Below are 23,316 nucleotides of genomic sequence, written 5' to 3'. Positions count from 1 at the left end.
AAATGAGAGTATTCAAACTAAGTAACAAAATGATTACATTTTTAGACATAAAAGAGTGGGAATCTTGAATTCTAGTAATGGTAAACTTTTAAATAAAAGCATATGAAAATCACTGAAAACATAAAATGATTTTATGTATCTTTTAAATCTGTTGGCTACTTATACTATTAAAAGCCTATTTTAAATCAAAGTAAGAACTTACTTTTTACCAAGTTTTTCTTCTATCCTAATTTTCCAATCATCCATTCTTTCACGGACTAGAGCTTTTAGGGGTGCAATATATACTGCCTAAAAAGGGGATAGAGACAAAAGGACTCAAGAAAATAACAGCATTTGCAAATAAGAAATACAAACTTTGTCAAAACAGAACAAAGTGAATTTAAAGTTCCCCTTAACAATGAACACAACACTGTTAATGAAGGGAATACAATTAGCTTTGTATTGATACAAAATAAGACAACTAGATATCATAAACAACCTATCATAAAACAAAAGGATACATTTTTAGAGTATTTTAAAAATCAGCTATATCTTATGATGATATTATAGTCTAACATAATGCAAACAAACAATTATGAAATAACATATAAGATTAGAGTTCTGGTGACAGAAAATGTTCCTACATTTTGTATAGAATTTATATGAGCTTCATTAATTTCGAAATTTAGAAGAGAAACTGTTTAAATTTAATGTAAATTGGTGCTAGTTATTTTAGATATTTTACTTTTTTAAAGTATCACAAACTTGTCTTTGATAACCTAAATAAAATGCAAAGTATTATATGTCCCAAATCTTTGTTTTTAACATCTTGCAATTTAGTTGAGTTGTTCTTGTGTATAATGTGTTCTTTATGGTTCAATAACTATCTAAGAGATTGAAAAGCGGAGAGTAAAGAAAAGGCAAACCCTCCAAAAAGGAAGTTAAACATTTCTGAAATCACAATTTAAAAGTATTTCTACTTTCAATATGAGGTACCCACATGAATAAAAACCAAACCAAACCAAACAAAACAAAAAAACCCAAACAAATCCAGACTGACTGACTACCTACCTACCTATCAATCAATCATCTCCAAAGGAACAGAACTGACAAGATCAGTGTCAAGGAATTTCTATCCCTCTCTTTCTTTTGTATTTTTCTAGTTTCAGATTGCTGACTTAATAAAAGCTGAGAAGAATGAAGTCTACGAAGGATGAGAATAAAAGGAATGGGAAGATACTGTTCAAAGGTTATGTTTTACTTTTGTAGAATAAATAAATCCTGAAGACCTTATGACAGTCTGAGAGTTAAAATTGCTGTGCTAAATACTTGAAAGTTTCTAAGACTAGATATTAAATGTTCTTACCAAGGAAAAATTATTTGAAAGGACGAAAATGTAAATCATCTTGATAACAGTAATCACGACTTTGAACTGACCTTTGAAGTGGGATATTTGTTGAAGATTCTGAAAATGGCTAGTTCGGCTGCAACTGTCTTTCCTGATCCAGTGGGGGCTCCAAGTAGGACATTACAGTCTGTGTGATACAACGTGTGGAATATTTGTGTCTGTACTGGGTTGAAGTGGCTGAAGTTATATAGAGCTTCATATGCTTTACATCCCAATGCTGTGACTGGTAAAGGCTGAAGGTCCAACAGTTCTGAAAAATGTGAGAAGTATTGCTGTAAAATCACTGAAAAAACTATGCACAGCCCTGGACACTGTATTTCAAATAAGTAAAATAATATGTAACTCTTACACACCATTAACATCTTTTTACTCATTCACCATATCATAGTAAGTTGTTGAATGCTCTGATAGAAGGTCCCTATGAAGTAATTGGTTCTTTCTCTACCAAGTGGAGTAAAACTTCATACCCAAGTTCATGAGAATATCCATGCTACAGAACAAAACTAGATCTTAATGCATAAACTAAACAAAAGGCCACCTACAAATTTCAGTGTTGTAACATTCACTCACAAATTAATTTTAATCTGTCACACACAAGCCAAGCACAAGAGCTGAGTAAACCATTGCCACAGCCAATGGGAACTTAAGAAAACTGAAAAGCAGAGAATAATGGGGAAGAACCAAATCTGCTCCAAGAAAACTTTCAAAAGAATAAGATCTAGTCATTTTTCATTATGTGGACTAGAGACCTAAGGGATTAGAAATTAAAACAATTTAGAAAGTATCATCTATTAATATACACTGCTATGTATCAAGACATCATATTTTCCAGAAATCTATCAGTTAAAACACTATGGCACCACTGTCAAGATTGATACACAGATGAAGTTTAAACAGGATTGAATTTAAAAGTGCAGCATGAGGACAGTTCTTTAAATTAGATCTCCACCATATTGTTTGAAAATGTAACATATGGCTAATTTTCTTATTGAAAGGTCTACATAATAGTTCAAAAGCTAATCATTGCTTACTGCTTGGCTTTACTGTATGGCTAGCCAAGAGCTGATTATCTGTTTTCCATGTCAGTTTGCTTCAATTTTCTGTAAAACTGTAAATTAAGAAGGGAGAGAAAACCTCAAAGTTTGTAATATCAAATAAGACACAGGTATTTTTTTTTCTAAATTTAATTTAAATTAGAAACAAGCTTATTTAAAGTATCAATCCCAGTTCCCTCTCATTCCCAATCTCCCAAACCCCACATTGACTCCCGCATTCCCTCCCCAGAGAGGGTGAGACCTTCCACAAGGGATCATCAAAGTCTGTCAAGTCATTTGGGGCAGGGCCTGGGCCCTCCCCTGTAGTGTATCTAGGCTAAGAGACTTATCCATCCATGGGAAATGTGCTGGTCCCACTGTTAGAGGCCCTGTAGACTGCAAGGCCTCCTAGCTGACACACATGTTCAGGGGGCCTGGTTCGATCCTATGCTGGTTCCTCAGCTGCCAGACTTGGGTCCATAAAATCCCATTTGTTTAATTCAGCTATTTCTGTGGGTTTCCCAGCACGGTCTTGACCTCTTTGTTCATCACTTCTCCCTTTCTACTACTGGATTCCAGTTCAGTTCAGTTCTCAACTGCGGATCTCTGTGTCTGCTTCCATCAGCTACTGGATTCAGGCTCCAGGATGGCATTTAAGGTAGTCGTCATTCTCATTATAGGGGAAGGACATATAAAGCAACCTCTCCACTATTGCTTACATTCTTAGTTGGGGTCATCCTGTGGATCTCTGGACATTTACCTAGTGGCAGATTTCTCTTTAAACCTATAATGGCTCCCTCTATTAAGGTATCTCTTGCTCTCTTCTTCAACCCCAACTTAATCTTCCTAATCCCTCATGTTGTCCTCCCAACTCCTGTTCTTCTCCCTCTTTCTCCTACCTCCTCCCCCATCCCGCCCATGGTCCCAATTTGTTCACGAGCTCTTGTCCCTACTCCAGGGGACCATGCTTGTCTCTCTTAGGGTCTTCCTTGTTTTGTAGCTTCTCTGGAGGTGTGGATTGTAGGCTGTTAATTCTTTGCTCTATGTCTAATATCTATTTGAGTGAGTACATACCATGTTTGTCTTTCAGTGACTGGATTACCTCACTCAATATACAATGGAAAAAACAAAACATCTTCAACAAATGGTGCTGGCATAACTGGATGCTTATGTGTAGAAGACTGCAGATAGATCCATGTCTATTGTCATGCACAAAACTGAAGTTCAAATGGATGAAAGACCTCAACATAAATCCAGCCACACTGAACCTCTTAGAAGAGAAAGTGGGAGGAACCTTTGAATGAATTGGTATAGGAGACTGCTTCCTGAATATAACACTAGTAGCATAGACAGTAAGATCAACTTTTAATAAATGGTACACCTTGAAACTCAGAAGCTTCTGTAAGGCAAAGGACCCAGTCAACAAGACAGAACAGCAGCCCACAGAATGGAAAAAGATAATCATCAACCCCACATCTGACAGAGGGCTGATTTCCAAAATATACAAAGAACTCAAGAAGCTAGTCACCAAAACACCAAATAATCTGATTAAAAACTGGGGTACAGAACTAAATAGAGAATTCTCAACAGAGGAATCTACAATGGCATAAAGACACTTAAGGGAGTACTCAACATCCTTAGCCATCAAAACAAAGCTGAGAAACTATCTTACACCCATCAGTATGGCTAAAGTAAAAAACACCAATTACAGTTTATGCTGCAGAGGATGTGGAGAAAGGGGAAACCTCTTCCATTGCTTGTGGGAGTGCAAACTTGTACAGTCACTTTGGAAATCTGTATGGCAGGCAGTTCCTCAGAAAAATGGGAATCAGTCTATCTCATGATTCACCAATTGCATTCTTAGGCATACATCAAAAGATCCACATTCATACAATAATGTTCATAGCAGCATTATTTAATAGTCAGAACCTGGAAGCAACCTAGTTGTCCCTCAACTGAAGAATGGATAAAGAAAATGTGGTGCATTTACACAATGGAGTACTACTCAGTGGGAAAACACAATGAAATCTTGAAATGGATGGAACTAGAAGAAACCACATAGGTATGAAGAATAGAAAATCAACCACAGTGCATGATAAATGGGCAATTACTGTCAATGTCCAAAGCATATACTTTACTTCAGTGACTTTACTTGATTGGTTCAAATGCAGTGATGTGCTTACATGTATACTGAGCTAAATATACCCTGGGATCATAATGGTAAATTTTTGGTTTTGAAAATGTAGTCAGTAAGATATTACATACAAAGATTGATATCTGATTGATTGCTCAATTGTGAAATAATTGAGCATTAAAACATAATGATAATATATTATAAAATTAAGCACATTAAAAAAAACGTACCGATGTCAACATATATATTTTAAATTAAGACATTTTATATACCCTGTTATAAAAGTCTGGATAGTATATACAATGAAAGATGAAACAAACAGAAATGTCAGAAATCTCACCTTCTGTGAGCAGATTCTATCATATCTCTATCATTTTGAGTGATTAATCATTCTCTTTTCTCAAGAAATCAAAGCAGAACTGGGCTGCAGTATAAACTCTCTTGAGGTAAACAGATATAACGAATAAGGTACACATTTGACCAAAATGGCAAAGATTAGTTGTATTAACACTTTTACTTTCTACAGGACTGTGAAGTAGTAAGTAAATTAAAAAGTCATAAGTAGCATTGTGAGTTTTTCTCTTGAATAATTATACAAAAAAGACAATTAGGATATTTTTGTTGTCTATTTAAATAAAAAAGAGTCTCTGAAAATCAATACTCCTCAATATTTATTGTCAAAGAGAAGAAAAATGATGCACTGATTAATTTAAAAGCCCCAGGAAAATTCTGACATAGATTTCATGGGGTACTTGAAATTATCATCATAAATATTCATTCATACACACTTCCAGCTTTTATAAACCAACATAAGAAGTCATTTTTCACATTATTAAACTCTAAAATGGAATGTTACAAATGTTCACAATGACAAGCCTCTCAGATGTGTTGCCAATAGTTGCCATAAAGCTAAAATATGTGAAGGAGTCGATATGAAGGCTCCATGATATTGGCAGTTCATAGTCTCAGTGTGGGTATTTGTAAATCCCCTATTGAATAAAAAATAAACCATGAAGCCTTAGTATTAAAACATTTTAGATATTGAAGAATAGCAATGGCAGAAGGAAAATTCCAGAACTAAATAATGATAATTTAGAATACATATTGCCATACCTGTGATCTGAGAATCCAAAACCTAAAATCTTTGAAATAGCATCTTACATCTTTCAAAGAACACATAAAGAACACAGCAGAATGGGAAAGCAAGCACACATGAAGAAATTATAATAACTATATAAATGGAAATGAAGCAACAGAAAAGTAGTGCCACCCTTACTAAATCCATGAAAACTGGCCTACTTTAATGCTTTTTAAACTAAAAAATCATGGTAACACATTAAACTCTATTCATTGTACATACAAAGTTTTCTCTGAAAAATCTCTCTCTAAACTATATTATCAGATAATTTGAATTTTAATAAAGAATAACATAAGCATAGATATTTCCAACATTAAATAAAACAGTTATTTTGGAGAAAGTAATGATTCAGATTAGTAAGTCACTTTTACCTGTATGGGGAGGATGTCTCTCTGGTAGAATCAGATGCTGAAAGTTGATAATGCAAACAGCTTCAGCTCCTAGCCACCTATCAGACACTGCTCGAATATAGTACTGAGAGGGCAAAGGCTCAAAAATAGGGATGGTAAACACCAGAAGTTGAGCTTCTTTATTAACAACCTGGTGTGAAATAAAGTCTCAAGTAAATATGAGTCTTCCACTATTATAAAGGTCACAGTAGTCTACTGTTAAGAAAGCAGTATCTACACAAGATATAATGATAACAGAGTACACTAGGTTAGAAGAAGTTGAGATGCTTAACTATTTCAGCAACTTGTATTTGGTTCCCTTTAAGAACGCAAAGTACTCTTTGGTAAGGTTTATATTCATTTTGTGCTATTTAGCATGTTTTTATAGGCTATTATTTTGTTTTGTTTATCAGAATTACTCAAACATCATTCACTCAATTACTTACCTTCATTTTTAAAATTATAATTGCTATACTAATACTTACACAATGTTTCTGTTTAAGTCCTACCAGTATCAAAAAGAAATACCATAATTACTTAAAATAAATGTTTAATATAAAGAATAAAACAAAAATAAATTTGATGCCCTTGACAAGATTTTTCAGCTCAAAGCTTCTCCTTTCTCTTGATAAAAAGTGAAACTACAAGCTAAGCATCAAAAACATGGCAAAAAACTAGGTATTTAAAAAATTATTTCACTAAACTTTTCAGATTATAAGTAACAACATTTACCCCTCCTTTCTCTCTCCATACTTTTCCATATGTTCTTTGCTCTCTTTCAAATATGACTTCTTTTCTCATTAGTTATTGTTACATGTGTGTATAAATATTCCAAAATACATAATTTATAACCTACTCAGTTTGTATAATGCCTACTTATAGGTATTTTCCAGGGCTAAACTAAGTCTTTTATTGGAAGCATAAAGAAATTTCACTATGTGATTCAATGTTCTTATTATATTGTATGCATATAATAGCTAATGATTCCTTATTTCACCTGTATTACATATTCCACAACCCTGGAAACTATGACTTAACACATCACCAAATTGTAATTAAAGTTTTCAAACAGTCATCACAATGACTTATCAATACCATACATTTTATCACTTTCTTTCCTTCAGAAGAGGCAGAAATAATAAATAATAAAACTTTAATTGAATAGCATTGAGAAAGAAAATAAATGGCAGATACTATTAGTTTAAAATTTCTCTTCATGGTAGCAAAATAAGGAAAGAGCCACATAAATATTTACCTGTTTTTTAAGAGCTAAAAAGTACTCCGAGTGATAAATATGGTCATTTGTAGGATCTTCTACCCAAATCCACCATGGTTCCCCTACTGTTCCATGGACCTAGAAAGGTAGGATTACAGTCCTCATAAGTACCACAATTCAAGACAGGCTGTTTATACACTCTACATTGATGGGAGATGTCATTCTGTAAATATGTTTCTCTTATTGGTTAATGAATAAAGTCCTGCAGGCAAATAGGAAAGCAAGATAGGCGGGACAAGGAAGATAAAGAGGTTTCGAGTAGGAGATAGTAGGGAGATTCAACAGGTAGGACCCAGAGAGCAGAATGCCTGGCCCTCTCTCTGTTAAGATGAGACCATGGGAAAATACTTAGATTAATAAAAATGGGTTAATATTTAAGACAGAGCTAGTTGATAAGAAACTAGTAACTGGCCAATAGCATTATATCCAATATACCATCTCTGTGTTAGTTGGGGCTGACATGCTGTGGGACCAGGCCGGCGGGAAAACATGCTCATAACATTACATCTATTCTTCTCTTCAGCAACTTCACTATTATAGCGTTTATTAGTTTAAAGTATGAAAGGCAACTTAACAGATTTTTACAAAGTTGCACAAATATAGCCACAATCTAATTTCAGAACATTTCATCACCTCTGGAAAAAAACAAATGTATTCACTAGCTACAACTATTCAGTATACGTTGCTTATTATGAACATTTTATATAAATGATATTGTACTCTGTGGACTTTTACAACTGGATTTTTAATTTGATTCAGTAAGTATCAGTACTTTACTCATTACTGTTGTCAGTTAATGTTTCACTGGATTAATAAGCCATTATTTTGTTTATCCATTTCAGACTCACTCTTTTTCCTTTACAAGGGCCAAACTTGCTTTGTAATCATTTTTTCATAAGATAGGCAGCTCATGAAATTCTCCTGACAGCAGATAAAGGAGATGCCCACATCAAATCTGGGATAAATCTGCACTTGAGGATGAGTGTGTAAGGATGTGTTTCTTGCTTAGTTAGACAGTTAAATTTGAAGTGAAGTAGGAAACATTTCCTAAATACTAAGCAATGTCAGCAGAGGTGAAAAAAATCCCGAACCCTGAATGGTATGACTAACTAGAGCCTGAAACATTGTGAGACATCTACCTGTGGACTTTTTGCTGCACAGGAAAATACACTATCTTCCTTCCTTCAAGTGGAGGAATGGTTAGTTTTCCAGTTTTGAAGACCATAACATTTGAAGACCATACCTGACAGTGTTAACTAGAGGGTTTTATGGATGTTAGTAGAAGATAACTGAAACAGTATAAGTTTCATTCATTTCACAAACATACATAATTAAAAAATTTAAACATGAATTTTAGTGGCTAACAATACCTTTATATTTTGTATACAGTTTTGTCTTTGGAGGAATATTAAGGTAAATTTGTATTATCATCATTTGTTCCTCAGAGAAATTCTGATATTATAATTATTATACATATCTGTAGATTATGAAATTCTAGCACTCAGAAGTCTGAGCACCTTAAAGCTATTGCACATGGGATTAGCAGCTTAGCTAGGTGATTCTGAAATACACACCTGAATAAAAGTCACTGACTCTTACTTAACTCAGTTCTTTCAGGAACCATGTGGGGTAAGCACAGGTACACAGGTATACTACAATTACTGAGTGACTTGTCTACCCCAGGGACCTCTTCCTATTGCTTTTATAATTTCTCACACATTAATTAGTTCAAGGAAGGCTGACTGAATAGCAACATGATTCAGAGTAGATCCTTACATATGACTTTATCCCTATTTTGCCTTGAAAGAATCTTTAGTAGCCTGGGCTGGCCTGACCCTCACTGTGCTGAGGGTCCTCTGGGTGCTGGGACTGTAGGATGTGCCGGCAAATCTGTTTCCTGTGGTGGTAGGAATAGCATTCAGGACCACAATTACCACCTCAGTGCTACAACCTCATCAACCTTATTGTTAGAATTTAATATGTATGGTTTGAAAGCAGGAAATAATGAATGAAAATAAAAACAGAAGCATAACAAGAACCAGGGAAGGATGTTTTAAATAAGAGTTGTGTATATAAATACTACATATTCATAGACAAAAAGATGAAAAAATATTAATTATGACTAATGCAGGACTGAATGTCTCCGAGGAAGAAATCTATCAAAGAAACTTGTGACAAAGAATTAAATAGAGTACTTTTCTTATAACCTAGTTCTTAAGAAAAGTAGGGAATGGTTACTTTACAGACATCAAGATTTTAAAATGTCTGTGCTAGCAAACAGAATATCAAATTAGTGGCAAGCTAAAGTGACAAAGTAGAGACGACAAAAATGACATGGGTAACATTGAAGAACACAACCAGGGTGGTTCAGCTTAGGGAGCTCAATCTACTGACATGTATGTAGTTCAATATTGAAACTGTAAATTCGGTAGATTCTGCAAGACCTCACTGCTTGACATATCAATTTACCACATTTTCATATAAGTAAGAATAACCAATAACTATAATGCTACCAATAAAGACCATATATATGAATACTTATATATAAATCCTCTATATGCCTTTGTGATAGACATAAGGAAGTTTGGTGGGACCCTCAGTACAGATAATTTAGCGAAACATGGATGTATGTGTTTCCAGCTCTACCTGATCATTCCATGAGAAATCCGGGTGGATACTCAGTGATACTCGGAGGACAGTCCGTGTGATGGGCTGAATGGAAGCTTCCATTGTAACAGAAGGAATCTGATGAACACACTGTTTAACCTTCAGTCCAATATTCACATGATGCAAAATGTGACCTGAAAGTAAAGTATTACATAGGAAAAAATGTGCCCGTATAATCTGACTTGTAAATGAGAGTTCAGATATGGTGATTTTATTGCTTCTTTCATGATTTGCTATGTAAAATAGCTGACATTCTTGACCTGGCATGTTTGAATATTTTGTAATAGTTAACTCGAATTAGTAATTCATAGCTTAGAAAACCAGTATCAGGGTTTATTCAGGTATTAATAGGCTTCTGAAAATTGCTGAGGCTTGATACTGTCTGAACAACTATGAGACCTACTTCTTTCTAACTTAGTGTATGACATAATATGAACTTATGAGTATTTTGTGAAAATAGTCATTAATTTATTCATGGTCTGTGTAAGAGCTTTATACAATTATGGAAATATTACAGTAAAATGAAACATGATTCAGTCATCCACATGACATTCTAAAACACATAAAAATACAATATAAATTATAGTCAAGCAGCATGCATTAACTACTTATGTTTATTTTCACAGTCAAGGTTCTATTAATACAGCTATGCATAGAAGACAGATATTGTTACAAAATCAATATAACTACACAAATTGACTAAACAGTTTAAGCAAATGGAACTAGATTACATTTTCTATTATCAAGATTTCCTTTATCTTAACTCTTCAAAATAGAAGCTTCTGAATAGTATACATTACTAAATCAATATACATCAACCATGACCAAATTTGAAATTAAAGTTAACATATTTTATTAAAAAAAATACACGTTTACTACATATTCTCACGTTCTGTTTTTAACAATCACAATTTCTTTCTTTTGATGTACTACTTTTATCATTCTACAAAAAAAAAATCTTTCAACTGTAATTGTAATATTCACGTTCTTAGCCTTCCTTAATACAGGAAGCCCAGCAGCAGCAGCCCTTGTGGCCTGCAGCCTGCCTCCCTGCAAGAGCAGCATCCATCCTATTCAGGACCAAAGTATTTCCTAGTTACACTACAGGTTTTACAATAAAATGTTACATTTCATAGAAATATATGTGTCAAGGACTTTTTAATATTACGTGGAAAAGGAAGACAAATTCCATGTACAGACTGATATTAATTGGGTTTAAATATATAGATGCGTGTAATTAAGAAGGTAACAAACTGGGGTGAACTGCAAAACTTAATGTCCACAAATTCTTATTTATTTTACCTTGGGAGTGCAGGGGATTCCTGCTAGGCTAGTGCTTCACTACTTAAAGTCCAGCTACTACACATGATTTTAAAATGTAAAATTGCTGATATACATGGCAGAAGTTACTCAAATCAATTAAATATTGAATTTCATTGTGACTGAACATCATCTAGTGATTCTCATCATTTATGGGTAAGTTCTATGTATAAAAAAATTAAAAGACTGATAATATAACTCTATTTTAATTGCCAATTCAATTAAATAATTTGATAAACTTTGCAAAGTTTTTATACAGCTTAGATGTGCAAAATGATTTCATAAATACTGTAAAGATTAACTTAATTTGGAAATGCAGCATATATCAACAAGATATTTTATGTACATAGGTACATATAAAGATTTTTGCTTCCTTCTTACCAATTTCATCTTTTCTCATGTCTTTGAGCTTATCCACAGTAAGGTTTTTTTCTTCTAATCTTGTCAGAATGTGTGGTGGTAACACAGAAAACTGTCTCAAAGGGCTAGCCCAACCCCAGAGTCTTTTGTCAATGACTTTACTAAGATTGAGAAGCCTGTAGGTCATGGTAGGCCAGCGTTTCCTCAGAGCAATTTCAAAGAGAGCACGGACAATTCTAGCTGCATTCTAAAGAACAAAAAGGCAAAGATTGGTAGTTACATAACAATGTGCTTTTATATGTCAGTAAATTTATTATTCCAACTAGGCTCAGAAGAAGAGCAAATCAAGCTATATAGTTGAATTGTGTGCAGGAACTTTCCTTAATTATCTTCAGTTAGAATAAGAGTAGTCACATTGCTATTATGTGCATGTTATTTATTAAACTATCAGAGGGTAGTACATTTTTACATTCCTAGGAAGCTCTTTCCTTATACCTTCTAAGCAGGAATGAAGTAGGTAGACAAAAAACAAACAACATAGCTGACAGGCTGCTCAAGTACCTAGAATATAAGAAATAGGTTGATATGTTGAGATGTTCCTAAGTATACTATGTAAGCATTTATAATAGAAATACACACACACACACACACACACACACACACACACACACACACATTTATATATTGATAAGCAATTTAAACAAGAATTCAGGAAGATTTTTATTTCAGTCAGGAGAGAAATTAATAAGGGAACAGAGACAAGAAATACCAGTGAGTGCAGTGGCCAAAACTAAATGACAAATCCAATGGATCGCTATAAAGCAAACACTATAACTAGCTTTACAAATAGAGCACTCATTTAATTTCACAGTAATTCCATGTTATTGATAGTAATATTTTGATTTTACTGCTGGACAATCTAACATTTAGAAAGATTTGAAATAGACGAATACCAAACAGCTATTTGTTGTCAGCATCCATTTAGGGACAAAGAACAACAACCTGCCAGGCATAAGAACTTCAATATAAAGATAAGATTTCAAGCTCAGTGGTCTCTGGTAACTTCATTGGCAGACATATAGAGCATTTTAAAACTACCACAACACCTTGATTCCACTTGCTTTTTCATCTTCGTTTATTATTAACTTCAGAGATTACTGTATTAAAGATCATTTAGTGTTTTAAATGGTAATTTTTATTAAATTTCTTCTTTGACAAGTCCAGACATGTATACTGTGGTTACTCTTCACCCTCCTGTCCTTTCTATGATCTCCTACCCTGTCCGCACCCTTCTTGTCTGCAAGAACCTTTCTCACATTCATATGCACAAGGGCTTGCAAGTGTCCATTGGAGTCTAAGACAGTGACTGTCCCTTCTCCAAATTTCCATGTGAGAAGTGCAGGATTGGATAAGCCTTTCCCTCATTTATAGTTGACAGATGGTAGGTCCATGCAGTTACTGTGGGATCAGATTACAATGGCTTTGTCATGCCAGAAGACAGTGTTTCATGGTCCTTCTCTCTATCTTCAGCCTCTTACATTTTTTCTGCTCCCTCTTCCACAAAGTTCTCTGAGCCTTAGGTGGAACAGTATAGATGTCTCGTGTAGGACTGAGAACTCAATTATCAGCCGTTTTTAGAACCTTGAACAGTCAACTCTGCATTCTCAATTGCTCACTGCAAACAGGAGCTTCTCTTATGGAGGCTCACTGCAAACAGGAGCTTCTCTTATGGAGACTAACAGTAGAATCCCAGTCATAATGACTACCATCAAAGAATTAAATGATGTCGGGCTGAGGTGGCACACACCTTCAATTCCAGCAATTGGGAGGAAGAGGCCAGTGGATCTCAGACTCCAGTTAGTTTGAGGCCAATCTAGTCTACATAGAGAGTTTCAGAACAGCCAGGGCTACATAGAGAAACCCTGTCACGAAAAACTAAAAAGAAAAAAAGAAAAAACAAAACAAATAAAATGACAACAAATGGTGGTGAGGAAGTGGGGAAAAGAGAAACTTATTCAATATTGGTTGAGTGGAAACTGGTAAAGCCCCTAAAGAAATTAGGGCCAGCTCCCTCAAAAAGCTGGAAACCAAACTACCATATGACCCAGCTACATCATTCCTTGGTATATGTTCAATTAAATCTATTTCCCACTATAGAGATCCTTGCTCATCCACATTCACAGCTCCTCTATTCATAAATAATAGAAATAGAATCAGTCTACATATCAATCAACTGGGGGGATGGATAATGAAAACATTACATAAGCACAACAAAATTTTATTAAGCTGCAAAGAAAAAAGAAGTTATAAATTTGTAGGTAATAGAGACAGGAGAGAAGCCCTAGTCCCTACTTCACATGACCTGTCAGATCTACAAGACCCCAACTGGATGGCATTCACCTACATATGGAATTGGGGTGGAGGAATGGGAGGGGAGGGTGTTTAGAGTGCATGTGAGAGGGCAGAGAGGGTAAAAGGGAGGGAAGGAGGGAGGGAGAGGGAACTGGGATCGACATGTAAAATAATAAATTAAAAAAAAAATGCTTTGACTCAAAAATTTAAGTTCAAGGACAAGTTACTGGGGAAAAGGAGTTCTATTTTTGTTTCCACAGAAAATGAAAAGCTGTGGATTCCTTCCAGACTAATGTGATTTGATCAAGCCAGACCACCTGAAACAGAGTACCAGGTGATCCTACATTCAAAACAGCTGGACAAAGCAGCCTTGCAGACTACAGCCAGGATTTCTGCATCTTCTTAGAATCCCCCATGACAGTACCCCTTACCAGCAGGAAGTAGTTTGGAAAGAACGATGCCCAAATTCCCAAATATTGTCTATAAATGTTTGTTTTCATTTAAATGGAGTTGGTTATATAAAATAAATAAAAAAAGAAAAAATAGCCAATTTATTAGCAAAAAATAAATAAATTTGTAGGTAAATGGATGTAACTGTAAGACTAGTTTTTACAGTCCTGAAATTAAGACATATTTTATACAATGAAGAACAATAAATATAGACATCATCAAAGTAAGAAGTAAAATATATTTCAAATGGCAAAAAAAGATCCAGTGCTCTTCTATAATGAGATTGATGGCTACCTTATACGCCATCATAGACCCTTCATCCAATAGCTGATGGAAGCAGAAGCAGAGATTCACAGCAAAGCACTAAGCTACATTCCTGGAATCCAGTTGTAGAGAGGGAGGAGTGACAAGCAAAGGGGTTAAGACCGTGCTGGGCAAACCCACAGAAACAGCTGACCTGAGCAAGTGGGAGCTCATGGACCCCAGCTCACAGCTGGGGAACCAGCATAGGACTGAACCAGGAACCCTGAATATGGGTGTTAGTTGGCGGGCTTGGGCAGTCTATGGGGCCACTGGAAGTGGAACCAGTATTTATCCCTAGTGCATGAATGGACTTTAGGAGCCCACTGCCTATGGAAGGATATTTTCTCAGCCTAGATGCAGCAGGGACCTAGGTCCTGCCCCAAATGTGACAGACTTTGATGATCCTCGATCAGAGGCTCTACCCTCCCTGAGCAGTGAATGGGTGGTGGGTTTGGGTGATGGTGGGGGGCTAGGGGAGGATGGGAAGGGAGAGGGAAATGGAAGTGGTATGGAAAATAAGACTGTTTTCAATTTAAATAAAATTAATTAAAAATGGCAGAAATGTGTCTTATTAATCTCCAGAGAGTAAAAAAAAAAATATTTTGATTATTGAAATCTGCCAAAATATTCTCCCACATATAAAAAGCAAAGGGTAAACTATACTCAAAATATTTTAATATCAAATGACATATAATAGGTGAAAAAGATACAAAATGAGTGATCTGTACATAATAAATAAACACACAGGCTCAATCTCTCTCTTTTTCTTTTAACAGTTACATTCATTAACAGTCAGATGTGTGCTACACAGTGTGTAGGTCACAGGAGAGCCGAGGTCATATGGGTTCCAGTGATTAAATACAGGTGTTCAGCCATGGTGACAACTCTTAGAGCCATAGAAAGTTGACTCACAAAAAACACGGGGAAGCTGAGTGGGAAAGTTTGAAAACTTTTGCATTTTAGAGGATCCGTAACATTATCACCTGGTTTCTTAGTTATAATGATTCAATTATATCATCACTCAAACTGTTTACCAACATATTGAGTTCATGTTTTTAAATATCTTCTATTTCAGCTATTTGAAAGCCCTTTACAATAGCCAAAAACAACATAAAGTATCTTGAGGTAACACCAAAAAAGTGAAAGAACTTTGTGGCTTTAAAGAAAGAAATAAAAGAAGATACCAGAAAATGGAAAGATCTCCCATGTTCTTGGATCGGTAGGATAAATATAGTAAAAATGGCAATCTTGCCAAAAGCAATCTACAGATTCAATGCAATCCCTATTAAAATCCCACCACAATTTTTCATTGACCATAAAAGGATAATAATCAACTTTATATGGAAAAACAAAAGACTCCGGATAGCCAAAACAGAACTTAAGGAGGCATCACCATCCCTGACTTTAAGCTCTACTACAGAGCTATAGTTCTGAAAACAGCCTGGTATTGGCACAAAAATAGACAGGTCGACCAATGGAATCAAACTGAAAATCATGATATTAACCCACACACCTATGAACACCTGATTTTCGACAAAACATCTAAAAGAATACAAAGGGGGAAGGACAGCATCTTCAACAAATGGTGTTGGCACAACTGGATGATGGTGTGTAGAAGACTGCTGATAGACCCATGTCTATGGCACAAAACTCAAGTCCAAGTGGATCAAAGACCTCAACATAAAATGAGCCACACTGAACCTCTTAGAAGACAAAGTAGGAGGTACCCTTGAACAAATTGGTATAGGAGACCGCTTCCTGAACATAACTCCAGGAGCACAGACACTGAGATCAATAATTAATAAATGGGACCTCTTCAACTTAAAAGCTTCTGTAAGGCAAAGGACACAGTGGACAAGACCAAACGGCAGCCCACAGACTGGGAAAAGATGTTCACCAATCCTATATCCGACAAAGGGCTGATCTCCAAAATATACAAAGATCTCAAGAAATTTGTCAACAAAACACCAAATAACCCTATTAAAAAAATGGGGTACAGAACTTAAGAAAGAATTCTCAATAGAGGAAATCAAAAAGGCTGAAAGATACTTAAGAAAGTGTTCAACAACCTTAGCTATCAAGGAAATGCAAATCAAAACAACTTTGAGATAGCATCTTACTCCTGCCAGAATGGCTAAAATTAGAAACACCAGTGATAACTTATGCTGGAGAGGATGTGGAGAAAGGGGAACACTCTTCCACTGCTGGTGGGAGTGCAAACACATACAGTCATGTTGGAGATCAGTATGGCGGTTCCTCAGGAAAATGGGAATCAGTCTACTACAGGAACCGGCAATCACCCTCTTAGGCATATACCCAAATGATCCAAACCATGCAACAAAGAGATGTGCTCAACTATGTTCACAGCAGCATTATTTATAATAGCAAGAACCTGGAAGCAACCTAGACGCTCCTCAACTTTAGAATGGATAAAGAAGATGTGGCATATCTACACAATGGAATACTATTCTGCAGAAAAAAATAACGGAATCTTGAAATTCGCAGGCAAGTGGATGGCACTTGAAGAAACCATCCTGAATGAGGTAACCCAGTCACAAAAAGAGGAACATGGTATGTACTCGCTCATATATGGATTTTAGGCATAGAGCAAAGGATCACCAGCCTATAATTCATACCGCCAGAGAAACTAGGATACAAGGTGTATTCTAAGAGATTCATATAAAGTCCCTCACAGAAGGGGGAAGGGATAAGTCCCCCAGAGTACAGGGGAAGTGGGGGGAGCAGTGAATAGAGAGAGAAGTAGGAGAAAGAGAAGGGGAGGAGAGGAAAGCAGTGTGACTACAAAGATTGAGTCAGGATAGAAATAGAAGACAGGAGAGAGAGAGAGAGAGAGAGAGAGAGAGAGAGAGAGAGAGAGAGAGAGAGAGAGAGAGAGAGAGAGAACAAACATAAGAGAGGGAGACATTATTGGTTTGAAGAGAAAACTGAACCTAAAGAAAGGTCTAGAGACCTACAAGACTGCCACCAACTAACAATTTGAGCATCTGTGGAAAGGCTACATAAATGCCCTTCCCGGATGGTGAGATCAACAACTAACTTATCCACCATCATGGAGCCCTCATCTAGTACCTGTTGGAAACAGAAGCAAACATCCATAACTAAACACTGAGTCGAACTAGAACCCAGATGCAGATGGAGAGGACAAGACCAGGCTGCAGAAAAACATAGAGACAGCTGACCTGAACAAGGAGGAGGTAAAGGGCCCCCAGACTGATAGCTGGGAATCCAGCATGGGACTGACTCAGATGCCCTGAATATGGGTCTCAGCCAGAAGGACTGAACAGTCTAAGGGACCTCATACAGTGGAACCAGCATGTATTCCTGGTGCACAAAAGGACCTTGCAGACATATCTCCCATAGAGGGATACTCCCTTCACGTGGAGATAGCAGAGAAGTCCTAGTCCTTATTTCAAATGACTTGACAGATCTACATGACCCCACCTGGATGGCATTGCCCTACATGTAGAATTGGAGTGGGCTATGGGAAGGGAAGATAGTCAGGGTGCATGTGAGGAGACAGAAAGAATAAGAGGGAGGAAGGGAGGGAGGGGGAACTTGGATCGACATATAATAATTAAAATAAAAAAAAATAAAAAAAAGAAAGACCTCCTGAGTACTCATGAGGTACGTAATGCATACATGTTCTTTTTCTAAGTAAATTTGAACAAAATTTTAAACATAAATGCCAGGAGTGGAGGTGCAAATCTATATTCCCAGGGTTGGGAAGAAGGAAGGCAGAGGCACAGGCAGGTGGATCTGTGTGAATTCTTTTATGGCTAGACTGGTTTACATAGTAATTTCCAGGCTAGCTAGCGCTGCAGGGTGCGATCATATCTCGATGTGTATGTGTGTAAGAGATAGAGATAATAAAAATATCACACATTCTAAATTAGATTTAGCTTCAATTTTGTATCACTTTAAGGAAGACATTACTCAAAACACATTGTAAATGCATACTTAAGAGGCAAAGAACATATTTTGCTTTATAAGCTATGTGTATCTGAGGCAAACAGCAAATGCATAAAATAAGGTATTTTACTTCAATTTCTACCAGAATTTAAAAAGTTATAAAGTAAATGAGTTGTAGCTTATGGAATAGTTGCCTTTCACCTATCAACCTTTAAGTTTTACTGGTTAAAAAAAAAAAAAAAAAAACAGGTCACTTTTTTTTTTTTGCTATTTTTGAGACAGGGTCTGACTACATAGTTCTGAATGGCCTTGATCTCACAGAGATCCACATAAAGTATGTGTTTTATTTATTTATTTTAAAAGAGAGACCTGGAATGAGATGCATTTGTTAATTCATATTTAATAGTAAATTTGTTATAGCCAAATTGAATTCCAGTCCTGATCTATGAGAACAGATCGCATAAGAGATATACAAATTAATTGGAAACAGGTTTAAGATAAATTGGCAGTCGGCAGCATTCTCAGTATGTCATAGACTAACTTTGTAGTCTTTAAAGATCAGCAAAAATGGGAAAGGAAGAAAAACTGAGTCTTACCTGAGCAACATATGCAGAATCTGATATGAGCGAGAAACTGTCCATCTCTCCCCGGCTAATGTAGGTCTGAAGCAAGATGTTTATTTTCCCATAACTATTTTCCACACCTCCAGGAGCTGAGAGTTCACAAAAATTGTTTAACAAGGCATCTAGCTCCTCTACTTCTTCTTCTCTGACCTAAAAGAAGTAAGTTTTATATTAATACTTTGAATTAAGGAAAAATTTTCTTTTCTTGTTCAAATTAAACAGTATGTTTGTACAAGCTTCTACTTTATATGGCAAGATTTTCCATCTGTAGTACTGAAATCATTAGTTTTCCCACAGGTAGTTGTAAAATACAATACGAAACTATCTTGAAGCTGAAACAATTACATTTATTATTCATTACTAGTATCAAAGTTTACATTGACATATAAAAATTTGCTATGCCATAAAATTAAATCGCCTGACCTTACCACCTTTCAACTGATGAGATTTCATTGTTTTGTATTTGATCAGAGTTAAACCTCTGCCCAACTGGATAGGGCAAACTTGAGTATCTTAATATGTATTCATTACAGTCACATATTTTTATAAGGCATAACACATTTACATCTTAAAGTTGAGAAGTACTATGTTTCAGAGTACTTTTTTTGCTATTAATGAGATTAAATTACAATGTGGATAGTACAGAAATATTCAAATCTAATCGTGCAAGTACTTTGTATTTTCTTCAATGGACTTCACCTTTTAGTAGTCCAATAGTTTCTCTCTCTTGCTCCCCCTACACTTCTCTGAGAGATAGGGTCTCATTGTATAACTAACTCTGATGGCCTAGAACTTGCTATGTGGACCAGGCTAGCCTTAGATACACAGAGATGATCTGTCTCCCAAATGTTAGGACTAAAGGGTGTACCACTACCCCAGCTTTAGTTGACAGTTTCTATACTATAGTATCTACAAAATTACTGATTTGGAGCAAAAGCAAAAAATGATATAAAGTACAATTTTAGGGTAGTGGACATTGTTGATGTATTGATACCCCAAATGTAATATGCTATTTAATTCATATTTGTAAGACACTGTAATTAATTACAAGTTTTGATAAATGAATTGACCTATTTAGGTAATATATACTTAATTTAAACCTCAAGCAATCTTACCTTAATTTGATCAAATTCTTCAGCTTTGGAGACAATAGCAAAGATATCACCTTCTGTTTTGTGTGCATCAAAGAGTTCATTAAATGTCTGTCAAAATAAATATTTGATCAATATTAGAAGTCCAATGAAGTGTTATAAGTTACATATCTAACTACACATCACACACAAGAAAAATGGAGCCCTGGACCTGGAGCTATCTGTTGTATTCCAAATCCTCATTTTATAGACATTGTCAAGTAAGAAGATCTATAAGAGCAAAATCATAAATAACAGCCATTATTGCATACCTAAAAAAGTTCATCAAAGTACTTTGGCCTGGGTATAAAGAAATCTTATTTGGATCATTTGCTGACACTAAATTAATCATATATCATGTAAAATTCAGAGAAATTAATATAAAAGAATAATCTGGTGAGTACCATTGACTTTATCAATGAAACCGGGATGAAGAAAAACAGTTAAGGGTTATGTTCAATGAAGACAGAGAATTCTAGAAAAAAGCAAACGGTTTTAAAACTTGCCTCAGATTGGATTTGGCCCAGAAATCCCATTGTGGAGCAGGAGGAAGTATGAGCCAGGCAGATCACAGTCATCAAAAGGGAACCCACAGAAGCAACCAGTCTGCTCATGGGAGCTTACAGACTATAGACCAATGGCTAGGGAGCCTGAATGGGATAGGCCTAGGCTCTGCATATGTGTGACAGCTGTGTGGTTTGGTCTACTTGTGGGACTCCTAGAAGTGGGAGTGGTGACTGTCCCTAACAGCTTTGGCTGGTGTTCCTAATACTGGGTTGCCTTGCCCAGTGTTAATACAAGGTAGGAGCTAAGTCCTACCACAATGATAGGCCATGCTTTGTTGGCACCCATTGGATGCCTGCTCCTTTCTAAATGGAGGTGGAGTGGTGGATTGGGGAGGGGGCTTATAGGGGTGATGGTGGGGGGAGGAACCTGTGGTCAGAATGTAAAATACATTTAAAAAATTAAGTAATTAAAAAAACCAAAGACTTAGTTTGGTAGCAGTATGCTGATGAGTGGACATGCAAGAAAGTTGTGAAACAGAGAAAATGAGCATGGTTTGTGGGTGATGGAAGGAGGAATGACCAGGTACTAGGTTGAAGAATCCTCAGATCACAGTTTGACATTACAAATATCTATAAAAGTGTAAAACTAAAAGCGAACATAAAATTCAAAACATGACCGACCATTAATTAAATAAAACAAATTCAAGTTTTATCACATGAGTGATCACTGTTACTTCCCAACAAACACACTAACACTAACACACACACACACACACACACACACACACACACACACACACACACAAACACACATACACAGAAGATTATGGATAAACTCAAAACCATTAATTTTAAAGGGGTACCTCATCTAACTCAGGATCTGATGGGAGATGTCATTCTGTAAATATGTTTCTCTTATTGGTTAATGAATAAAGCACTGTTGGCCAATAGGAAAGCAAGATAGGCAAAACTAGGAGACAAGGAGGAAAGAGGAAGTAGTAGGGAGGAGTCAGCATGGAGAGACTGGGGAGACCAGACGCCGGTCCCACTTCCCGGTAAGATAAGGCCATGTGGAAATACTTAGATTAATAAGAATGGGTTAATACTTAAGACAGAGCTAGCTGATAAGAAACTAGAACCTGGCCAACAGCAGTATATCAAATACAAAGTTGGGCTGGCACAGCGGCGGGACAAGACCAGCGGCAGGAGGAAAACCTTACTCCTTACAAGGATCAAACTCTAAAGGAAATGAGTAAGTCAGGTATGTTGACACATGCCTAGAACTGAGCACTTGGGAGGTAGAAGAAACTAAAAGACCAGACTGAGCACCAAAATGAAACTTTCATATCCATAACCAATCTTAAAAAACAGTAACTGGAGCCTAGTGGCGTGGTACACGCCTTTAAACCCAGTACTCGCAGGCAGATCTCTGTGAGTTTGAGACCAGCCGGTCTACAAGAGCTAGTTCCAGGACATGCTCCAAAACTACACAGAGGAACCCTGTAAAAACAAAAACAAATAAAACAAAACCAAACAGCAATTGGAAAAATAAAGAAGAAGAAAAAAAAAAGGCAAGAATTTGCAATTGCATATTAAAAATATTACCTTCAAAAGTCCCCAAGCTGCCCACAGCTTGGTCTGGTGAATTATTACTTTAACAATATCCAATGGCTCTTAAAAATGCATTTTTTATTAAACTATCAGATCATTAAGCTATCATTGCCCACTTAATTTATTCTGGCATTCATTCTTTAGGATTCAGTGATATGTTCTACTTCCTTTAGAAGTTCACAGATTGGTTTGGCAAATGGCCTAGACTGTTTAAAATCTTATTTGTATCTTGTGAATCCTAAGGGCATTACTGAGTTAGTATAAATATATTTTGTTATATTAGCTGCTTTTATTATTTAGAATTATCAGTATATGCCAAAGACTAGAAATAATTGAATACAAAATGAAATTATTGCTATGTTTGTTCCATTTAGTATAATACCTCGATGGTGTTGTATTTAATATAGTAGTGGCTGGCAGTTCTACCCAGATCAGTGGAGGAAAAATAACCAGTTCGCTCTTCAAAACGAATCATCTTAGCCTTATCCAGCTTTTGTCCAACTTCAATGACTAGTTGTTCTCGATGTTTTCTTAATGTTGGGTCAATCTATAGGAAATAGAGCAGGAATACATAAATGTATAAATCTATAGGAAATGGAGCCCGAATACATAATTGTATCAAATTGTTTAGGAGGTTAGCATAGCATAATTATAAAAATTAACATGTCTTTTCTTAAAGGTTTAGATGCTAGTTAAGTTTATTTTT

At 35.9% G+C, this 23,316-nt stretch overlaps 1 protein-coding gene across 1 annotated transcript in view; it reads right to left on the bottom strand.

Moving 5' to 3' along the window:
- Window positions 1-23,316, bottom strand: part of Ascc3 (activating signal cointegrator 1 complex subunit 3) — a 286,596-nt gene that overhangs the window by 123,522 nt on the left and 139,758 nt on the right. The window contains exons 17-25 of the mRNA XM_051206191.1: window positions 22,993-23,157; window positions 20,479-20,565; window positions 19,337-19,513; window positions 11,727-11,952; window positions 10,005-10,159; window positions 7,338-7,436; window positions 6,065-6,233; window positions 1,417-1,637; window positions 203-288 (exon numbers count right to left, since the gene is read on the bottom strand). Of these exons, the coding sequence (XP_051062148.1) occupies window positions 203-288; window positions 1,417-1,637; window positions 6,065-6,233; window positions 7,338-7,436; window positions 10,005-10,159; window positions 11,727-11,952; window positions 19,337-19,513; window positions 20,479-20,565; window positions 22,993-23,157 (1,385 nt within the window). The remainder of the gene's footprint in view (window positions 1-202; window positions 289-1,416; window positions 1,638-6,064; window positions 6,234-7,337; window positions 7,437-10,004; window positions 10,160-11,726; window positions 11,953-19,336; window positions 19,514-20,478; window positions 20,566-22,992; window positions 23,158-23,316) is intronic.

The sequence above is a fragment of the Phodopus roborovskii genome, unplaced genomic scaffold (assembly GCF_943737965.1).
Source record: "Phodopus roborovskii unplaced genomic scaffold, PHOROB, whole genome shotgun sequence".
NCBI classification, from domain to species: Eukaryota; Metazoa; Chordata; class Mammalia; order Rodentia; family Cricetidae; genus Phodopus; species Phodopus roborovskii.
The sequence above is the reverse complement of the archived record's forward strand: the minus strand, read 5'-3'. Positions and strand labels throughout refer to the sequence as shown.